At 39.4% G+C, this 23,659-nt stretch overlaps 1 protein-coding gene across 19 annotated transcripts in view; it reads right to left on the reverse strand.

Moving 5' to 3' along the window:
- Nucleotides 1-3,411: 3,411 nt before the first annotated feature.
- TRIP12 (thyroid hormone receptor interactor 12) overlaps nucleotides 3,412-23,659 on the reverse strand; it is a 122,082-nt gene continuing 101,834 nt past the window's right edge. For all 19 annotated transcript variants that reach the window (XM_084779152.1, XM_084779154.1, XM_084779150.1 and 16 more), the window contains 10 exons: nucleotides 23,361-23,517; nucleotides 21,392-21,490; nucleotides 14,152-14,266; nucleotides 13,710-13,864; nucleotides 12,710-12,874; nucleotides 8,694-8,858; nucleotides 6,473-6,586; nucleotides 6,072-6,166; nucleotides 5,694-5,797; nucleotides 3,412-4,769 (listed from right to left, as the gene is read on the reverse strand). In XM_084779152.1, the coding sequence (XP_084635278.1) occupies nucleotides 4,573-4,769; nucleotides 5,694-5,797; nucleotides 6,072-6,166; nucleotides 6,473-6,586; nucleotides 8,694-8,858; nucleotides 12,710-12,874; nucleotides 13,710-13,864; nucleotides 14,152-14,266; nucleotides 21,392-21,490; nucleotides 23,361-23,517 (1,366 nt within the window). In that variant the 3' untranslated portion in view covers nucleotides 3,412-4,572. The remainder of the gene's footprint in view (nucleotides 4,770-5,693; nucleotides 5,798-6,071; nucleotides 6,167-6,472; nucleotides 6,587-8,693; nucleotides 8,859-12,709; nucleotides 12,875-13,709; nucleotides 13,865-14,151; nucleotides 14,267-21,391; nucleotides 21,491-23,360; nucleotides 23,518-23,659) is intronic.

Raw genomic sequence — 23,659 nt, forward strand, 5'->3', positions numbered from 1 at the left:
AGCTTTACATAAATTGGGAGAAGTAACACAGGGAACTAGAACACCTCAAATTATATACCCGGCTAAAACAAGTTGATGAGAACTGCAAGGCTGTCCATACCATACCCTCCACCTGGCACACTTAAGTACAGTGATTTCAAGAGCGACATTGTGCTCTCCATTGAATATCGGCCCAACAACCTGCCGTTAAGATTTAAAAGGTCAGTACTGGAGAGACTGAAGAGCACAAACTGCTCTTGCAGAGGACCCAAGTTAGGATCCTAGCATTCACATGATGCAGCTCACCATCACCTATTAACTCCAGTTCCAGGGAAATCTGACAACTCTGGCTTCTGTGGACACCTACAATGCATGAGTACAAACCCATACACATACATACACAGAACTAAAAAACCTAAAACATCATCTATGAAATCCATTAATATGCAGATACCAATTCCCAGAACCACTCCAAGGTGCTGCTCCACAGCCCCCAACAGAGTTGGAAATACAGCTTCACGTTACAAACTTTTCTGGCAGCACCTTTCAGCTGGGACAGCCTTTGTAAAGGAAAAAGTGCTTCTCTCTCTGCCCACTTCAGGCAGTAATATCAAGACAATACATCTGTTTTGCTGGCCCAGATTACTTATTTTTTCAGAGGTAGACTGTGGACACTGTTGTGGGCAGGACAGCTAGCCATGACAGCGAAGCAGTGACTTCAGGGCATTTCCCATCAGAAGACTCTATTATAGAGTCTCTGTACACTTGAGTGTCTTCCAACAACTGTAAAAGACACAAAGGCCTCACCAATGCACAGGAATCCCTTAACAGTGAACATCTTGCCGGGCATGGTGGCGCACGCCTTTAATCCCAGCACTCGGGAGGCAGAGGCAGAGGCAGGTGGATCGCTGTGAGTTCGAGGCCAGCCTGGTCTACAAAGTGAGTCCAGGACAGCCAAGGCTACACAGAGAAACCCTGTCTCAAAAACAAAACAAAACAAAATAAAAAAACCAAAAACCAGTGAACATCTTGCTTGGCCAGGAGGCAGTCTCCTAGTGTCCTAGGCAACCTGTCCCCAATATTGTTAAGATCATTACTGCTTCTTACCAGAAGCAGCTTTCCAGAAAACCATCCACACACCACCTTAGCAAACACCCTCTGGTTGTAATGTAACAAAACTAACCACGAAGGATAATGCTGTTTATTAAAAATATAGTCAGGAAGTCAGGGCATGGATGCAAGTTTACATATACATTTGTAGTCTGAAGTTCCAATATTCCAGCAGTTCATATAAATGTTTCAGACCAAAAGAGAAAGAAAACACTTTACAGAGATCAACAGTTGCTTATCAGCTTGGTCATGAGTCCGCTTGTAAAAATAAAACTCCCTCTCCCATTATTGAAGAATGTCTCCTTGATACAGATCAAGTCTGTAAATGTCAAGAAATTTCTTCCTGCACTAATAATTGTTCATTTGAACTTCTTGGCAAATGCCAATTTTTCAACCTATGAGTTGCCTGGGTTACTACTTGTCCGGGTAACACAGACTTCCCAGCAGCCTGTCATTAGGTTACTCTTTACTGTGGGTGCCAGCTACTGCAGTGTCAATCCCAACACCTGTGTAATACTTCTCAAAAATCATACAGAGCGTGACAATTCAACACAACATTCTTATTACAACATGGGAAACAAAACAAAATGGGTCAGAAAACCAAAGTGTAAAAGAAATGAAGACCATTCCTATTAGTGGAACAACAAGAACCCGAAAGAAAAGACTATGTATTTCTTCCCAACAAGATACTTGCTTCTTGGAATAATGGTGGCCTTTCCTGTTTCCTGAACTTGTACTTATTGGCAAGAAATGAAAAATTTCAGAACAAGATGAACTTGAGAGACCACTCAATCTGCTGGTGATGGCTACAGAGATGGCTCAGTGGGGTTCAGTGCTCAAGCAACAAGCATCAAGGACCTATTGGGTCACCACCATCCACATTAAAAAACAAGCAAACAAAAACCAAACCTAGGCATGGTTGTATAGTGCTGGGGGGTTGTATAGTGTATAGACAGGAGGATCCCTAGAAGGGATAGGGACAATCTGCCTGTGAGATGAGGAAACTGGTCTCTGGTCTTTGGCCTTCGTGCGTAAGATGCCCAAGGAAGTCACTCTTGAACCAGAGGCCATCTACACCACTCCTTGTCAAGCTAGGCATACCTCATGAGAACAACCAAACTTAGCAGAACTCCTAACTGCTTTCCCAGTGCTGGTAGCTACATTAAATGCTTCTGCTGGGCTTGGCCATGGCATCTACTGCCATGCCACCTAGACCTGGAATGTAGTCTACTCTCCTGGGACAAGGAAGAGGTGAATATTCTGACAACATACTGGAGTGACTGTGTATGTTTTAAAGTATGCCAACAACACTTGGTAGGTCCCTGAATCAAACCATTAGAAAGACGACCGGAGCACAGCAAGCCAAGTGAACATTCCCTTAGTGTGCAAAATTAAGGCCTTTGCTGAGGGTGCTTTAAAACGTGGTCTTCCTGACTCCATTAACTACAGGTCTCATGTATTGAACAAACATTTGAGTTGATGATGAAAAGCTTTTCAATGACTGTGGGCTCTAAAATATTCCGTTCAAAACCATTATAATCATTCAATAGATGCAAGGAATCAATGAAGCCAAATCTGCCAGCACCACATGTGTAAAATGCAAATACATATTTTTTTTAATATGAAACATCACTTTGTTTTATACAGATGTCTACATTTTAACAGATCTTTTAAAAAGTGAGGAACAAAATGCTATGTTCACACAAAAATCTTTGTGCTCAGTTTGTAAAACAACAGAACTGGAGACAAAGGGGCACAGATCTTATGACCGACCATCAGGGTGAAGGTGCAGAGCTCAAATCCCTCCAGGTAACACTGCTCATTTATAAGCTTCTGTGAGCAGAGACCTCCTGGCCCCAACTCCTCCCCACTGACTGGGCAAACTGTCAAGACATTTCTGTCAGCAGAGGGTGTTTCCACATAAGGCAAGATCAGTGTAGAATGACAGATACAGGAGTAAACTAAGCCACTACCTTCCTTTTGGGCAATGGGATAAAGAAGGCTCTATGTCAAGATAGAGTCAGTACAAATTAAGTTTCTTCAAAGTTCAGTCTTTTTTTTTTTTTTTTTTTTTTTAAGGTGCATCTCATTTTGAAGGAGATGAAATCAAGAGTTCAAATGTATTAAGTCTTCATTTGAGCCTTAGGAAAAAAAACAGATCTGCTTCCATTTTCTTTCCACATTATGTTCTTCAAGAAGCTGTAAACAGCAAGACCCGCCACAGCTTGACTTGTGGCCACAGGACGACTTACTTGCACTGCAATGTAACCACTTATCTTAGACAGGTAGGCATGTGTAAGAGCACAGAACTATAAACAAAAATGGTGAAGCAAACTTATTTTATTTTTAGGTAAAAACATTAGCCTGATGGATTATTGCAGATCTGAGAAATGAGCACACAAACAAATGGACAGCATTGCTTACAGGTACTTTGATCTGTATGGAGACAAAGGCTGAATAGTTTGTCTGCAATTAAACGCTGGCAGAAGACAAGAGTGAAATAAAGACTGAAAACAGAAACTTATAAGGGAGGGAAAAATAATATTTGAAACTCCAATACAGAATAAAAACTAATTTATTTAAAACTTTACACCAATTTAAAATGGTCTGGCCATAGAATAAATACTGGCCAGCCCAAGCTGTGGACCTTTTAACCTACACAGAAAAATGAATGAGCTTCCCTTCCTCCTTCCCAGAGGACAATGGAAACATCATGTAAACAGACCTAGTATGTCACTTGGCAAAAAGCCAGGAGTGCACTGTAACTCTTTTAAAACTAAGCTCTAAGAAAAGCCTACCTACCTGGTTACAAAAGCTGAATTATAGTGAGAATATATCTCAATTCAATGAACTTTAAATTGTATCTTAATTTGAAAGAGCACAGGATGACAAGGCCCAGGGCTAATGAAAATATCTCAACTGTGTGTGTTGTATTTAAAAACAAATAAAAATAACAACAAAAAACACCAAACCTGTATCAACTGCACAGGCAGCAATGAATTGGGGAAAAGAAAATTAGAGAGAGGTGGAAAGCACACAGAACCCATTTAACTAAACTAGAGTTGTCAAATACACGTAAGTTTAATGTCTGTACTTATGTACAAGAGTTGTCTTTGGAAGAAACAAACTGCAGACTTGGCTAGATGGATACACACAGCCCAGAATTAAACTGCACAGCGACATTTATTGTTCCAGCCTGAAAAAACATCCCTTTGAAATTTCACACAGCAAAGCAAGTTAAAAACTTCACTCATCAAATAAATGATAATTTAAACAAGAACTTGCTAAAGAAACCTCATCACAACAACGCTTTAGGGCCTGATCACTTTAAGTCCACGGGGCCATTATGAATTATAATCTGCAAGCTGTTTTCCTACAACAAGAGGGAGGAACATGTTTCCTTGACTCAGATGACACATAGAAAAGAAATCATGATTTTTTTTTCTTTTGCTGTAACAGGCAGACACTGATTTCCTGTTGTGATCAGGAAAGATGAAAAGACTGTTGGCCTTCTCTTGCTGCTATCAACAGTTTGTCACGCATTATCTCAATGCTCGAGTAGTCCGGCAACTTAAGATAGTTCACACAAGTCATTACAGAGGGTAAGAAGTCATCTGGATTTTCTGTTGATTCAAATGTCTTCCGTACAATTGTCAGAGGTGGATTTAAACTCCGGAATCCTGATTAAGAGACAAAGTTCCAGAAAGTTGATTAATTCTTTTAAAGTTGAAAACAAAAGCAGATTCATTCAACTTATTTTTAGAACCTATTCTTCGTCATTTCAACTAAGAATTTAAAATATGCACACCCCTAAAGAACATTACTGTCGGATAGCAATGGTATTAAGTTTAAGGCAGCCCCTGAATTCCTTGCCAGTATTATGTTGGGGTATAGTCTGATGTGTTTTGATGCTAATTATTGCTTGCTGTCTCTGTGATCTATGTTTTCATTAATAAAAAGCCATCCTACTTGGGCAGGGCAGGAGATAGGTGGGACTTGGGGAGAGGTAAAGGGAGGGGGTAGAGGGGGAGGGAGAGAGACTGGGGGCGGGGGGCGTGAGGGAGGGAGGGGAATCCTGGGAAGAAAAAAGACTGCCAGGAGGAGGAAGAAGAGGGTCCTGAGAGGAGTAGAAGGCCACCAATGGGTTAGATGGAGGAGAAGCACATGGCCGACATGGATGGAAAATCTGGCCCAGATGAAAAACATTACCAAGTATTTGGGATTATGACTGGGAGGTAGCTTGATAGAATTTATTGGAAACAGATGATATGGGATTGGGGCAGGTATCACATACCTGCACCACTATGGGAAGTAGTTTAGAGGATTAATGTCTGCCCTGCCCCAGGTTAACTAAGGCTATCTTAAAATATAACAAGTGTCTGTGTCTTAATTGATTGCTAGCTTGGCCTATTGATCATCCTGGTAATACTGATAAGTTAAAAACAATAGTATTATTTCTTCACATACTCCTAAACAGATATAGGCAGCTCACATACATACTGGTATTGGAATAACTAACAGATACTGTACCCCAAGTAATGGACTGTCTCCAAAAACAAGTAATGTTTCACTCACGATAAAGGCTAAACAGAGACATTACCCACCTCCAACTGGCAGTCGTGGGCTACCAGTCACAAACTGGAGAAACAACCTCTGCTGCTCATTGTCAAAGCTACTGAGAATCTCAAACAAGAACTTCACAGCCCGACTAAAACAAAAAAGTAGAAGAAAATTATTTTATGTTAAAATACAATTGTCAATATACCTGACCTCACTTATAATCACTGATATGACATCAACTTTCAGATATGATTACATATGAACTCTTATTACAACACACTTTAAGAGCTTATTTTTTGTGATAGCTAAAATTCAATAGGGAACAACATTAATAATACAAAATTTTAGAAAAATAATTTCCACAAGCTTTGGTTGGTTGGTCCCTAACTATTAACGAAAAGAACTGTAGCACCCACACTTACCTATCGTGAGTATAGCCATGATCAGGCCTACAGCATTCCATCAATGTCTTTGCATCCCAAGTGTCTGCTTTACTGCCGCACAGAAGCTGATCCAGCTTTTTGGTAAGAGTAAAGAATTAGTAAGAAATATCTGCATGCTTGGGTGACAGCAGCTGTCTAAGAGCACAGCTTCCAGGGTGCAACCCCTGGCTTCAAGTCCCCTTCACACTGAGCAGCATGGCCATAGTCTGGGCTAGAATGCTGCTGTTATACTTTACTTTTACACAAAGAGCCTATCTCCCCTCTCTAGAAAAACTTACTTAACAAACCTTCTTAATCAGAAATTTCCTTAGCCTTCCCCAAACTCCAAGCCTTTACTCCACCCTATCCCACCCCACCTGTTATTTAGATGCACTGCTCACCTCTTCTGGGTAGAAGTACTGAAGATGGCTGAGTGGGAAGACTGATTCAAATCCATCTCTGAATGAGTCAAACTGCCGACAAACACCTTCATTTAGTGCCCAGAATATCACCAACTGCAAAAAGAGGTCATTTTTAAAACTCCAACAAGATCCCAAATCTATTTACTATTTATTATGTGACAAGGCGCAATAAATGATTTCTATAATCACTTTTAAAACTAAAATTAAAAAATTATTAAGCCAGGTGGTGGCTTAATCCCAGCACTTGGGAAGCAGAGGGAGGGAGGTCTCTGAGTTCGAGGCCAGGATGGTCTATAGAAGTGTTTTAGAGAGGCAGGATACAGAAAAAACATCGTCTCAAAAAGAAGAAAAGAAAAAAGAGAAAGAAAGAAGAAAGAAGTAGAGGGGGGAAAGGGAGGGAGGGAGGGAGGGAGGGAGGGAAGGAGAGAAAGTTATTAAATCTTTGGGCTAACTCATAGAAAACTAAGAAAATTAGTAAGAGGCCAGTAAGTTGAGGATTGGCCATTAAGACAATGTTAAAAGTACCACTGCATTTTTACATTGGCTTTTAAAACTTTATTCATAGAAAACCTCGCCTCCAGAAGAGAATCACACTGCCTTATCAGAAGCCACAGGCAATGTCTCAAGAGGTTAAAATGTTATTGAAATTAAAGATTAACATCTCAAGATCCTTAATTAGCAGCTGTCCACATCTTTAATGTTGAGTGTTGACTCATAAATCCTGTCAAGTCCTGAGAACCACCACCTGCAGTGCACCTCTTAAAAACAGATATGGCCTGGACATGCAGGAGAAAAGTTAAGGACAAGACAAAGCAGCTCTAAACTAACCAGTGGCCCTTGTTAATCTATTGGTACAGGGAATATTCAGGTAAGATGAAACCACTAGCAATTATAAAGTATTTTTTAGAAAATCAAGAATGTGAATGTATTATTCATTAATAAGCTGGAAAAACAGCTTTTGCAAACACAGTCTAAGAAACAGGTAATATGGGAAGACAGCTTGATTAGTTATTAAAAGGAATTTCTTACGAGTCACAGAACTGCTGGGAAGCCGACAATCTTTAATATTATCTTCTTTTTAAAGGAAGACAAGGAAACTAGAGCTGGAGTTTTTAGAGCTCTAAAATTTCATATAAGTTAATATGAGCTCAAGGTTCTGAAATGAGTATTCTAGTTCGAATCCAATCTTCTTTTTTAGCCCTATCAGGAATAAATCCAAACTTTTAAACACTGATAAATGGAAAGACACGGTTTGTGATTTACTTTTTGAGTGCAACAGAAAATAGTTTCTCCTACATTTAGCAAATGAGGGTCTTGAATTGTAAACACACAACAAACATGTAAAATGTAGGTATGTGTGTTTTAAAAGCAAGCTCCCAAGCCAGCTGGCTTAAAACAAAGGCAGAGGGAAACAAGTGATGGCTCTTTATCATTGATAGCTTTTCTTAAAAGAGAAACATGTAGTGTAATGTACTGAATTCACACAAGCTTAAAAATGAGTCAATGTAAGATTACGTGAGACATGGAGAAAGAATTGGTAAGCCTTTTACACAAACATGTTGTCTACACAGAGCGAAGTCATGCAAAATACAACCCTTTAGCCCTAGAGCTCCTCCCAATCTGAGGGAAGATAGAAGGCATCTATACAATGCTGCTCTATCATGAATCTTTAATGGGTGAACAGCAGCTAAGGAAATCCACTGCAAAGCAAAAAAGGACAAATTTTACGATTACTTTTCCAAGTCACCCTTGAGTTGAGCAGCTCAAGATGTTGAAGGTCATCCTAAAAATACTGTGTCTGATTCACGTGCTGTACAGGTTTTGGTAGAAGGGTTAATGGGATTGTGTGTCAGTGATCCACCAAGTCCACAGTCTCACCTATGTTTAGACTTGTACGTGTATTTTCAAAGTGTGGAGAAAGGTAACTTCTTAGGGTTTTTAAAAACTGTTTTAGCATAAAATATTTGTGTGTTCTCCACAAAGCACACAGAAGCTTGTTACAAAGTCTTAAAAGATTTCCAAGTGTACCCAATGGTGTGTGAGGTTAGCAAAGATCCACATGGGCAGAAGCTAAGGGACAAAATTCCACCAAACCTAACTCTTTTCATCCTTCTCAAACTCCAATAGCCCATGACCTAGAAAACAAAAAACAAAAAACAAACAAAAAAAAAAAACCAAAAACCAAAAAAACAATACATACTCTTAGATATTCCTCCAAATTGTGGATAGTGACTGGTATATCCTTTCCTCCTTTCTTCAGTTCAATGTTGGGAAACCCTGGTAGCGTAAAATCCAATCCCAGATCTTCCACTGAGCAGCCATTCATCGTGAGAGTTTCCAATGCATACTGTAGACTCTCTTTGGTCTTTAATGAAGGGAGAGAAACAGCAAGAGGGGTTGGACATAAATTCATGCAAAAGTATATTGTATTTACAAAAATAAAACATAATCCTGTAACAAACTTTTTGGTCATATTCAACATATTAAACGAGTTACTGGAATCACAAAGGAAATAATCTTAAATACCTCAAGAGCCTATCATTTTTTGTAGAAGAAAACAAGATTGCTGAGAAATTATACTGAGAAGGTATAGCTCCCTTTGAGGACATTCAAATCATGTCCTAGAGAAGGTCCAAAATAAACACAAACTTCAGAATTCTAGGCCAGTTATCAATGGATCTGAGTATACACTCAAGAGTAATGCATGTGGGAAATTATAAATATAAACAATGCACTACACAGTAATGGTAATAAACACTCCCCCACCTCCCACAAGGCTCAAGTGTAAAGCACACCCTGGAAATGTTTACATCTGAGTACCAAAGCATAGCATACCTTTGTACAGGGAAGGGAAAAGAGCTTCAAAGAAAGCCAAGCCAAGTCACATCAAACCCAAGGTATTTTTTAAAATGCCTACACCTTGAAAAAAGGTCTACATAAAATGCTTTTTTAAACATTAAGGATCAATATATAGCAAACACAAAAATATAAGTACTATTGAAAATGAAGACATCTAATTAGTGTTGATCCATAAGGAAGTTCTCAAACTGTTCTTCACGAAAGCAGACAGGGGACTGGACTATGGAAGAGCAAGCAAGTAGGATATGGGAGAAAAGTCAAGGGACGGAGACATTAAAAATACTGGAGGTTTGTTGACATTTACACACACACACACACACACACACACACACACACACACACACACACACCCTTGAAGGAAAAAAGTTAACAATGGAGTGGGGTAAAGGAAGAGAACAAAAATGTAAAATAAAAGAATGCATGTAAAAATATACAAAACAAAAAAACCAAAAACCAAATTTTGTACACAAACTTTTTTTCCTGGTTTTTCAAGACAGAGGTCTCTCTGAATAGCCTTGGCTGTCCTGGACTTGCTTTGTAGACCAGGCTGGCCTCGGAACTCAGAGATCGGCCTGCCTCTGCCTCCTGAGTGCTGGGATTAAAGGTGTGCGGCAAGCCTGTCTCTCAATAACCTGTCACAAGCAAAAGTGATCTGAACTTTCTAAGCCGATTACATAGTCATCAGCAACATGCAGTACACCCAGGACATGCTTAAAGAGAACATACTGTTAGTTTTTCTGGCTTATATACTTACTACATCAAACTTAACTTTAACATATTCCCATGTATTCTGTGAGAAATTAATCTACCAGGTCAAGGGCCTAGGTTTGTCTAGCTCAGTGGTGGAATGCTGCCCTAGTAGGTAAGAAGCAGCAGGTATGGTCCCTAGCACTGTAAATAAACAGGTCAAATCTGAGCCAGGAAAATGTGCCCATTTTTGTATTTTATTAAATATGGGGTAAGCAGGCCAGGGATATAGCTCAGCTGGCTGTGTACTTGGCACTGTGACCAACTCCTTTAATTCCAGCACGTGGGATTTAGAGGCAGGATGATCAGAAACTCAAGGTAATCCTTGGCTATATAGCAAGTTTACAGAATATATAAGACATTGGGTAGGAAGAGGAGAGAGAGGGGAGGATAGGGGCTTATTTTAGGATGCCAGCATCTCCCATATTCTGGGTCACAGTTGTTTAAGGCATAAGTCAATTTCTGTAGTATGGATTCTGTGATTCACTAAATACTTTTTAATTGACAAGATCAGGAATGAAGGAAAGGAGGCAAACATCAAGTGGAGCACACAGAACCTAAGAATGTGTGTGATGTGCAGAAGAGTATGACCCAGAACGCACACACCCTGGATCTGCGGCAAAACAGATTGCTCAATCTATTGGTCTTTAATTTCTCATTTGTCAAGTTGGACACCGAGAGAGAGAGAGAGAGAGAGAGAGAGAGAGAGAGAGAGAGAGAGAGAGAGAGAGAGAGAATATATATATATATATATAAAAACAAGACTGTAGGAGATTGGGTACATCTGGGGCAATCAAAACTTGCCATTATTCCCAGCAGGGGGGTGGCACAGGTGGATCGCTATGAGTTCGAGGCCAGTCTGGTCTACAAAGTGAGTCCAGGACAGCAAAGGCTACACAGAGAAACCATGTCACAAAAAAACAAACCAAAACAACAACAACAACAAAAATTTGAAACAAAGGAGTTTCATGTCCTTTCCTTTCTTTCCCATTATTTGCTAAACCAATGTGATAAAAGTTTAAAGTATTAGTATCTGGGAACCTTGAGGAATGGGGGTGGTGAGTAGGAACGGGAAATAAATGAATACCCTTCCAAATCATCTTCTGGCCTCTACAAATTTACACCATCAAGGTGCAACACTGTCCTTTGGATAGACAATCTTATTAGTTTGCTAATCTTAAAATGGGCTGAAAAGATGGCTCAGTATTATTAGCACTTGCTGAACTTATAGAGAATCTACGTTCTCTAACATCTGTATGGTGACTCACAGCTAGCTTTAACTCCAATTATAGGAGACCCAATGCCCTCTTCTGGCCTTTTTTGTTTTGTTATTGTTTGACTTTTAGAGACAGGATTTCTCTGTGTAGTTCTGACTGTCCTGGACACGCTTTGTAGACCAGGCTGGCTTCGAACTCAGCGATCCACCTGCTTCTGCTTCCCAAATGCTGGAATTAAAGATGTGTGCCACCACTGGCCGGCTTTCTTCTGGCCTCTTTAAGGCACCATGTATAAACTTACAGACACCCATACATACACACTAAGTACAAATAACTAGAAGAACTATAAAATGACAGCTGGCTAAACCTACACAATTAGAAGCTATTGCACCATGTTACGTTTTTAGAAAATACAACCTGCTCTCTTCTGATATCTGATATACACACACGGTCATAGATTGAGCCTAAATGAGTTGGTAATCTATATATAAAGATGGTAGTGATATAGAACTAAAGATTATCTGTGAGATGAAACAGAAACCTCAGAGTAGACATTCATGAATCTTTTTAGATCGACAATACTGAGTATTGAGCCTAGCACCTCACGCATGCTAGTTTAAGTGGTTTACACTTGAGCTGCATAGCCTCCATCTAATTCCAAGCTGGGTGTAGTGATATGAACTTACAATGCAAGCACACAATCTGTGGTGGGGAGAAAGAAGACAGAGAAATGCATTTCTGAAGAATTCAATGGGAGGGTAGGCTTATCTAAAATTTAAGACAAGTGGTCTTAAAAATGTGCCATGGTGGTGCATACCTTTAATCCCAGCCCAGACAGCCAAGGCTACACAGAGAAGCTCTGTCTCAAAAAACCAAAAAAATGGGGGGGGGGGGAACGGGGGACGACGACCAACAACTTTCCACTAAAAGTATATTTTATTTGGAAATCAAGGCATCCATCCATTTGCTGTTACTAAAGATCACAGTGGGAACACTGAAACCATGCTTTTGCTAGCACACATGAACACAATGGATATTAAGCTCCCACCTACTAAAATACTGCTGGAATAAAAAGATGGCTCCGTGCTTAAAAAGTACTTGTTGCTTAGAGGACCTGGGCTCAGTTCCTAGCATCATGTGGCAGGCCAGCAACTGGCGGGAATATAAGGACCAGAGAATCTGATGTCCCCTCTGGCTTCCAAGGGCACTGAATGAAAGTTGCATAAAAACCCACATGCAGGCAAAACACCCATAAAGAAAAATAATTTTTTAATGATAAAAAACAAATTAAATATTAATATAAAATTAGCCAGGTCAAATACAAACCATTTAACAAGCCTCATAATCCTAGAACAAACTGATGTGATGCCCTGAACATCTCTAACAGACCTACCTGGGATTTATCCTGCTCCAGTCTTTTCTTCTGTCTGACAATGTCTTCAAGGTGATATACTGATCTGGCTACAACAGGATCAATGTCAAATAAATCATGAGATGTCAGTGAAGTTTCCTGCCGTAGCATCCACTTATAAAAGGGCAGGCCGAGGGGAAGGTCCACCTGAAAGGAAACATGCAACATACTTTTCACAGAGAGCTTGTAACAGGCACTTTAGGTGGTCATTTGAAAACGTAAAATACTCACCAAGAGAAAAAGCAATCTAGGAACTGTTTCTGTCTTTCTTAAAATCAAGAGCCACAAATTGGGGCCCAAATCTCTTTCAACATTTCAGAATGCTAAAGAACCTATTTAAGCAATACCACAAAGAATGCCAGTGATGAATATACAACATCCATAAAAAGCATTTTATATAAGGACCTCTGAAACACTAAAGTGTTACTCAGTGGAATTTTACTTTATTTTAATTAAAATCACAATATAATTCTAAACTCAAAAAAGGTAAAATGAAGAACTTACCTAAAACAAAAAATTGAAATGAATGAAACTTCTAAACTAACCAATAAACTGTTTAAACCTCTTTAAAGAGAATGTAAATTTGTGGGTGATAAAGTATCTCAGAAGATGTGAGAAGAGGAAACTAATAAAAGTCCAGAAATATTCAAACCTCCATAAATACCGATCACCTAGTTTATTTTTACAACAGCATTCTATCAGAAATTCAACGAGCTTACTTACATGTTCATAGCTTTCCTGTTAATTAAAAACATCAAATAGAATTCTAGCAAAAATGCCATTAATGCCTGACCCTGAGCCCTGGGAACTACAGGAATGCTACATGGACTAGAGGACAGCCTTACCTGTGTGCTAGCCACAGACGTGCAACTGGCACCTTAAACAAAAATCTCAAGCAGTTCACCTACATAGTCAAAACAGCAACAGTACTTTCCCAGAACATTGTACAAAGTTATAGATAAGCAAGCAATCCTAAACTTACCAATCTAAAGTCCATGATAGCTTTAGCCATTAATTTTCCTAAAAAGCGAAACTTCATCTTAACCTTTGCGATATGAGCTGGCTTGGCTGTTCTACCAAAGGGAAGCGCAAACAGGCCCTGGAGGTTTTGGATATACTTGGTCCCTTCTTGGCTTCCTGTAAAATGAGCCAAGCCAAACTTCAGATTAGATTTTTCCAAAACAAATCAAATCAAAATAAAATAAAGCCTGGCAACTAAAAAGTTTAGGAAATTTAGTATTCAGAAAACTAAAACGACAGCTTCCAGAACTACAAGTCCTTCCCTCCCATTGGGTAAATGAGAAAACAGGAAAGAAATGAAAGGCAAAGAACATGCTTGGCCCCCAGCAGACTGTGTAAGGTGGAAGGGCTCCCTTACCTCATCCGAGTAATACAGACTGACAAGACTCACAGCTGCACCTTACCTTTTGGATTACTAAGAGTTACTTCTTCACCTCTCCAGAGACCCAAGTCAGCTCTCTGTAGTTCCTGAGAAACAAGTGCATAAAACTCCAGTGTTGGCCCAAGACCTGTACCAACCTAGAAAAAAATAAAAAGGAGAATCAATTTAAATTTTAATCATGGTGCTCTTTTTTGCCTGGTAACCTCCTGGTGACACAGATACTAATAACAGCAAGTGTTTGACTGGAAGCTAAGAGATGATTTTCCAGCCAGGCATGGTGGCACACACCTTTAATCCTAGCACTCCAGAGGCAGAGGCAGGTGGATTGCTATGAGTTTCAGGCCAGCCTGGTATACAAAGCAAATCTAGGACAGCCAAAGTTACACAGAGAAACCTTGTCTCGAAAAACCAGAGGGGGGGGGGGGGGGAGAGAAGGAGAGAGGGAGAGGGAGAGGGAGACGGACAGGGAGAGGGAGAGGGAGAGGGGGAGAGGGAGAGGGAGAGGGGGAGAGGGAGAGAGAGAGAGAGAGAGAGAGAGAGAGAGAGAGAGAGAGAGAGAGAGAGAGAGAGAGATATGATTTTCCAAAAATGTCCTGAGCAGACCTTTTAAGTCTTGAGCACCTTTGGCCCCGCCATTCCAATGGTTTATCTCAAAATTCCTGCTATGGCTATATTTTTTTCCTTTAGGGATGAGCGTGGTACTGTATATGTTTATTTTTATCTTTAAGGGAAATATCATCCTCAAACCAATTCAAAAGCTACCTTCTCAGGAGCATCCTGACACCCTCCAAACAGTTTGCCTGTTTCTTGTGACATTTTAGGGCTTTACCACTATTCTATTACATACCTGCAGGTTTTAGATAGAGAATTGTTTTAACTGCCTTGAAAACCCATAGAAACTAATACACATTTAATAGAAGTTTAAGGGTTAAGTCTAAGAAGGTTAAGTAAGAGGCCCAAAGAGTATACCGGAACCCCATATTCAAGCACCCATGCAGGCACACATTCACAGGGGTGGGGCTAAGAAACAAATGCTCCTGATTTCTTAGTCTAGTTCAGAGACTAGGCTTTGCCATTTAAAAATTCAAAGGTGAGCCTAGCATGGTGGCACACACCTTTAATCCCAGCACTCGGAAGACAGAGGAAGGCGGATTACTTTGAGTTCCAGGCCAGCCTGGTCTATAAAGTGAGTCCAGGACAGCCAAGGCTACACAGAGAAACCCTGTCTCAAAAAGCAAAAAATAAAAATAAAAAAATAAAAACAAACAAACATAAAACAAAAAAGATGAGGGGGCTAGAGAGATGGCTCAGAGGTTAAGAACACTGACTAGTCTTCCAAAGGTCCTGAGTTTAATTTGCAGCAACCACATGGTGGCTCATAACCATCTATAATGAGATCTGGTGCCCTCACAGGCACACATGCAGGTAGAACACTGTATACATAATATTTTTTAAAAATTCAAGGTGATTATGCAGCTTACTTGATGGCAACATTTCTCCATGTTCTAGAAAGTTCCCACCACCTTGGTCCATAATAAACGAAGACAAGCAACAATAAGATTATATCACATTTCAGTATTATAATCTGATGATAACCTGCCCAAGTGACCATCTGGTTATGAACCATGTGTAAACAAAGGAAATTATTATTATTGTACTTTTAAAAAATGGTCCATACTATCTTAAGAGTTGATAGAGTCTACCTAGTGTTTAATTCTGACTTTCAAAGCAGTGACTCTTTGCACCTGGGAAGTCCTTTCTGATTAGCTCCCACCCCTTGCACAGAAGTCACATGAGTAAATGGGTGTCATTATTTAACCACAATGAGTGTTTGGACAGAAATCTTGTCATCCACCTTTGGTGCTTCTTACTCTGCATAATCTAAACCAGTCATTACACAATAAGCTCTGCCTACACTAATAATTCTCTGCCACCCTCTCCTTTATCTGATCTGCCTAAGCTTGCTGAATGACCACTTACATCATACATATTAACAGTAATATCTCCTAAGAAAAACTTCCTTGTTCATTCAAAGCACAGGATTTTTTGAGACAGGGTTTCTTTGTGTAGCCTTGGCTGTCCTGGACTCATTTTGCAGACCAGGCTGGCTTCAAACTCAAGAGATCCACCTGCCACTGCCTCCCCATGTGCTGGGATTACAGGCAGGCCAGCCTGGCATCCTGTATGATCCCTAATTGCAGTATCACACTGACCTTGACTCCTACTGCTCTATCTTCTTTAATCTTTTCTCACCATACAGTTTTAACATGGGTGGTGGTGGTGGTGTATTTGTGTGTGTGTATGTGTCTCTGTGTTAACAAATGTGTCAACCTTCTAAAACTAAAGAAAACCTCAATGGTAGGGAACTTGTTTATTTTCCTCTTCATTAATTTCCATCCACTGAAGGAAAGGGGAGAAATTATTAGACATGTAGTATCACATGCTGTCCACAAGGTGGTGCTCCATAGCCATTGCTCTTTTATAAAATTACCCCCAAATGAGTGCAAATCTTATTACTTTCTCTTAAAAACAGATGTTTCTAAAACTAAAGTGGATTTAACTTAAAAGTGTTCAATTCCACAGGAATTACTGAAAGCCTATGCCACACCCACCAAAGTGAACACAACTCCCTCCTGGGGTTGGTCATGGGTATCCTGCCTCAACACTCTACTATTCTAAAAAAAAAACAGAATTGGAAACTGTCTGAAATAAACAAATATAAAATGCAGGACAATACCAACAATGAAAACAACAACTTGGATTAATATAGTCTTTTTACCCCAAAGTTGATACAAACCAGTGTGTTTTATATACTAGGAAATGTTCTAAGTGTTTTATATATTTTAGCTTGCTAGGCATGTAGCAACAACATGCAGTAGACACATTTCCCCAATGAAGTTGGATGCCAGAACCTTTTTCAGAATTAACAAAGACTCAATGAAAAAGATAAATAACTGGTTTCTGCAATAGCAGTTCAAACCTTCACCCTAAGCAGAGTCAGTATTGGTGAAAAACTGTTCTGAACACATACAAGTCTCAATTAAAATTGTTTAGTTCATGCCAACTATGGGCACATGTATGCATACTCACATATATGTGTGACCCAAGTGTTCAGGTTTCAAAAAAAAATTGTATTAGACATTTCTCTTTCCATCATATCTGAGTTCCAGGGGTCAAACTCGGGTAATCAGGCTTGGTGCCACTGAGCCATCTCACCAGCCCTAGGTGAGATTTCTAATTTCTTACAAATGAGACATCTAGCCAGGCATGGTGGCTTTAATCCCAGCACTCAGGAAGCAGAGGGAGGCAGATCTTTGTGAGTTCAAGACCAGCCTGGTCTACAGAGTGAGTCCAGGACAGCTAGAGCTGTTACATGGAGACACTCTATCTTGAAAAACCAAAATATAAATAGGAAGGAAGGAAGGAAGGAAGGAAGGGAGGGAGGGAGGGAGGGAGGGAGAAAGAATCTGAGTGATCCTGTGATTGGGGGAGATTTAAAAAAAAAAAAAAAGAAAGAAACCAGTACTAAATAAAGAGCTCTATCTTGAAAAACCAAAATATAAATAAAAAGGAAGGAAGGAAGAAAAAAGAAAGAATCTGAGTGATCCTGTGATTGGGGGAGATTAAAAAAAAAAAAAATGAAACCAGTACTAAATAAAGAGCTTCTAAAATCATTGCCACCCCTCTCCTCTTTTCCATCTCCTGTCCCCAAAACTTTCATAAAGCATTAGCTTTTATCACTTATCACCAAGCCATAATCCTTTAGTTTAAGTCCCAATCTGCAGGAGAATTGTCTTCTAAGTATCCCTCTCTCCTTCCTACTAAGCATTCTTGTCTTGGCAAAGCTTAATTCCCCATCTGAATACCTCCTTCACAGGCCACCTATACCAATTCCTTGCCATATCCTTTTGTGCCTTTGCCTTAGGAAATCCAACTGACCTGTAAGAATATGACAGTTCTGCTATAAGTTGATCACTGCCACATAATACACTTCTTAGGACACAACATCTCCATGTTTATTCTGGTGACTGAAGGCCCTTAGCACTTTTCAAGATAAGTTTTTTTTTATAAGATTATGTTTACAAAAATTAATAAAAAAATCAAAGCAATGGCTACAATTATATCAAATGGCTATCGGTAATACTGTAAACAAAACTACTAAATTTATAGTGCACGTACAGTATAGCATACAGTATTTGAACTCTTCGCACATAGGCACTTAGCTACAACTCTGAGGTTATATTTCTACTACCCACATTTTCACACGAGAAAATAGGGGCAAAGCAGTGGAGAGGCAGTAAGTTAAAAATCAACAATCTTTGTCTTTACCTAGAAAAGCATTAATTGAATCTTTTGGCACACTGCCCTTTTTGCCTGATGAAAAACATCTGAAAAGAAGCTTTAAAAAAAAAAAAGGCCTAAAAGAAAAGTAAAACATTCTCAGTCACAGATGACAGAACCATCTACAACATCGTCTAGGAGCTAGAACTAGACTGGGCCATCCTCCTCAGCTAACTCCCTGCCTGCTTTTAATGTATGAAAACGAAGAATGATCGTTAAATGACTAGAACACATTTTGCAATAGTATTCCAAGATGAATAAAAACAACCTTCAGGTTTGGGTGACAGGAACTGTTTCTGAATGAGGGTCCAATCTGTAGCTTAAGATGGCCCTGGTACTTGAAAAGAATAATGTGTGTGTTCAAATGCAGGTGTGTGCTGTGGCAAGATGCACATATGGGGGTCAGAGGATTATGCTCAGGCTGTCAGGCTTGCACAGCAAGTACCTTACTCTTTACCTGTGGAGTCATGTAGTTGTACCTTCAGAACTCAAACGTAAATGTTTTTACTTAATCTCTTACCCAGGCTACTTTTCATTTCCCCAGCACCGTATCTTGAAAAAGTTCTTTTTTCTTACTGTACTACCTTGGTATTTTTCAGAATTAAAATGACTAACATTTTGGGGTCTAGATACTTCATTTATTCTTGTTACCCCAATCCTGTAAGAGGTAGTGTGGGTCTTCTAACCTTCCTTTTCTTTATCACAATTGTTATGGTCTTCTTTTCTTTCTTTCTTTCTTTCTTTCTTTCTTTCTTTCTTTCTTTCTTTCTTTCTTTCTTTCTTTCATTTTTTGACAGAGTTGCTCTGTGTAGCCTTGGCTGACCTGAACTCACTTTGTATACCAGGCTGGCCTCAAATTGAAAAAGATCTGCCTGCCTCTGCCTCCCTGAGTTCTGGGTTTACAGGCGTGTGCCACACCAGCCCACAGTTTCATTTAATCATAATGTCTTGTGGTTTTGAAACAGTGCTTCATTATATAACCTGGGCAGGCACTGAACTTTTGTCAGATTCCAGAAATGTCAATGTCATGCATCTCTTAGTCTTTGTTAAATAGCATGTCCATGTAAAGTTTGGAATCAGTGTCTATACAGTTTTGCTCACTTTGGAAAAGGTTGAATATATGCACTGTATTCTACCATTAAGCATGGTAGAGTTCTTCTTTGATGCTTTAATTCACTCAATTGCGTGTATTTTGTTAAAATTTCTCTCCCGTTATTTGTCTTTTGTTATCATGGCTTTGAAAATAATATTCTTCCTTTATTTAGACTTGTTACTGCTTTTTGAAAGTATAATCTTGTTTTGTAGGATCTTCAAAAACTTGATTATGAATCATCTGAGGTTATTTTGGCCTCAAACTTTGGAAATATTTCCAGTATGTACTGGATCTTATGGACTCTACCATAACCACTGTATTGTGCCTTTGAGACATGAAAGCAACAATGAGCACAGCAATGTTCCAGTACGATTTTATCTGTGAACAGTGAGATGGCTCAGTTGTAATCCTCAGACCGTGTATGATGGAAGGAGAGGACTGACTCCACAAAGATATCCTCTGACCCTCACGTATACACCGTGACACATGTCCTCACACACACGCCCACATACCCACAGACAATAATAAAATTAAAATAAAGTAAGGTGTTGTGCCAAAAGGCTGTGATAGCAGAATTTAGGAGGCTGAGGCAGAAAACACTAAGTTCAAGGCTAATTTCAAAAACAAAATGAGGGAATCAATTGCTTAATTCTACATATAAAAATTAATGTGAAATGATCGTTGAATATGAGCTACAATAAAATATAGGATTTTAATCTGAGACGTCATTCATGGGAAATCTTACAATGTAGATGCACGAAACAAAAAATTACAGACTAGAGAAATGATAAACTGGAAGGAAATGGCAAGGCATTTATAAGAGATAAATACAAGCAAGACAAGTTTTAATTCAGTAACAAAGCAAAATTAAACTGAGAAGTAGGGAACAGTCTCAGCACCTTCTCCAATGCAGAAATGGTCCATGTTTTCAATACAAGGAAATGCTAGTCCAAATCATACCAAGATTTTAAAAACCTAGTAACACCTAGTACAGAGTAAGAGGTTACTGGGAAACAAAAAACAAAACCAGAAACAACTGGACCCATCACTGATGTAAAGTATAATATTTCTTAACATTAAAGTATCTTAACAAATGACTTAGAATCGAGATATTTAATCAAGAGAAGCACAATATGTGTATTACAGAAAGACTTGGGCACAAATGTTATAGCAATGTCACTAAGTCAAAAACAGAAAAGAATGCAAATACCCCCCCCCAATTAGAGATTGACACATATTATTAAGCCATCTGTGAAATAAAATTGCATGAATGCATTTATTTATGAGCTTGTAAAAATAAAAAACAACAACATAGGAAGCTAGACCCATGGCTGCCAGGGTAGTCTTTACAGAGATAAATGGTTTCCATTTGCTGTGGTAGAGGTGGCTCCAGACACACACACACACACACACACACTCTCTCTCTCTCTCTCTCTCTCTCTCTCTCTCTCTCTCTCACTCTCGGGAGTGTATGTGTGTGTACCAACTCTTAGGAAAAGGTTTTACAGTGTACAACTTTTCTCTATCAATAAACTCCATTCTGAAAAAGCAGTCCAAGTGTTTGAGTTACTGATTCTTAGAAAGTCCTTTAGCTTCATGAACATTATATAAGGATGCTCATAATTATGCCAAAAAATCCTGTTTCTTATTTTGCATTTAAACCCCTGAAAAATGAAGAACTTAAAACATATCATTAAAGAGGAAGTAGATCAAATCTTTGTTTTAAGCTAAATTTCCCAACTGCCTTTCAGAATTTCATAGTACTAACACACACAAATGACATTTTATCAAGAGCAGTTAAGACACCATCATGGAGTCCAAAACTCACCTCATTTTCATATTGGATTTCTAACATGGCCCGTGAGCTACCAAGGTCCTGCATCACAGACTCAGCTTGTTTGAGCAGTTCCTCTCTGTTCACAGTGCGCTAACAAAGGAAAGAGATGTGAGGAAATAAAACTCCACTTAATTGACAGGAAGTACGTACAAATCAATGCAAAACAATACTTTAACTGTTTTAAGGACATCCCTGGAAAGGCTAAAGTAGCAGCACTGTAAAAGAATTAACAAGTCCCTGAAATTGACCAGATTCACTAACAACCTTCAAGCCAGAGTAAACGAGAAAAGCTGAGAGTCTCTCTCAGGAGAAGTAAAGCTGAGCTGCACAGATGACTCAGGGATGAACAAAAGCTGCCAAGACTCAGAAAAGCTGGGCTGCAAATAAGACTCTCAGAGGAAAACAGCTGCAGAGGACTCTTGAGACCAGATCTGCCTAGAAGAAGCAGAAACCAGCTGAGCTGCCTGGTTTAAACCAACAGAAGCACCTGGAGAGGACACTTTTTACTTGTTGAGCTGCCTGTAGGCTGAACAGTAAGCTCCAGGTACCCAGATTTTGTCACCCATGCTAGGGTAGGATTTGGTGAGCAGCTGTCTTTAAGTAATTTCTTTTCTTTTTAAGATTTGTTTATTTGAATTTTATGTGCATTGGTGTTTTGCCTGCACTATGTCTGTGAAGGTGCTAGATAACCTGAAATTGGAGCCACAGACAGTTGTAAGCCGCCATGCAAGTGCTGGGAAATAAGCCAATGTTCTTAACCGCTGAGTCATCTCTCCAACCCTATCTTTGAGTAATTTCTGTTCCTGTAAGTTATCCCAGTAAGACTCATGATAACAGTTGAGTTGTGAAGATGCAGGGAAGAAACCTGCAGGCTCTGAAGCATCCTTGCTACAGTTACATCCTATTGAGATTAAGGATGATAAAGGTACTGTCATTTCCAAACATGGCAACACTGTTGTTGATGGAATCCTCAAGAGATTAAAAACTTGGAAGATACCACAGGAAAGTAATGGGGAGGAGAGAAAACCGAAACACCAAAACACACACACACACACACACACACACACACACACACACACACACACACACACACACACACCAGGTCATCAGGCAGTGGTGGGGCAACCTTTAATCCCAGCACTCAAAGGCAGGCAGATCTCTCAGTTGGAGACACGCATAGTATACAGACTGAGTTCCAGAACAGCCAGGAGTACATAGGAAACCCTTTCTCAAAAAACCACCAAAAGCACCCACAAAAAACCAAAACACCAAACAACAGGGTCTCAAAAAACCACCCACAAAAAACAAAACATCCAACAACAGGGAGCACACACACTCCAGTGGAGGTAAAAGGCTGGGATTGGTCTCACAAGGAAATGGCTCAGGTACAACTGCTAGCCAAAATTAGAAGCACAGAAGATGAAGTCAACAACACTGTAGGTGACTGGGACAGACTCAAAATATATTAGGAATTTTGTTTCACTTTTTTCCAAATGGGCTGACAAGCTAAGAGACTAAAATTCATCAAATACTGTATTTCAAATGAGAAGCTATAATTTGACAATTTTCCAATATGCAAAGGAATTAAGGTGTGGCAGTAAGCATCATGGTAATCAAATGAATATTATTTCAGGAACAAGACCACACCACACCCCAAAAAATAGACCATACAGTTTAAAGAATCTAAAGGGAAAACAAACAAACTCATGGATGATTTTTAAAAAGATTGAATGATAGGACTCAAAAATAAGTGCTTACTCCTTGGTTCCCAGGAAGCTCACAACCTCCAGATGAAGAAGAGCTAATACCTTTTCTTCTGGCCACATGCATAAACACACTAAGGCACACAAAGTAAAAGGATCAATTAAAGGCTGTGACTCTACAGGCATAATTGGATCCAGCATTTAGGTCCTGCCTTTAATTTGAAAAGCGCAACATAAATCTCTTGGGAAATACTTACTTTTTTTCTATCCAATCTTGGTGCAACTCTGCTGTCTTGTGAATCAGACTGGTTGATTTCTGGGTTGGTATCAAGTAATCTTTGCATTGCCCGGTCCCGATCAAACGCAGTTACATAAAAAAGCATTTGTCGGGTATCAAAAGGAAAGAAAAATGGGCTATAAAAGATAAAATACAAATTTACCATCCAGGTAAGCATCAGAAGACATTTAAAAAACATCAAAATCTGTATTAGAAACAGCTTCTGATATAATATAGTGATGACATACACCTTTAATCCCAGCATTCGGGAGGCAGAGA

Source organism: Acomys minous (genome assembly GCF_964271855.1).
Source record: "Acomys minous genome assembly, chromosome: 4".
Classification (NCBI taxonomy): domain Eukaryota; kingdom Metazoa; phylum Chordata; class Mammalia; order Rodentia; family Muridae; genus Acomys; species Acomys minous.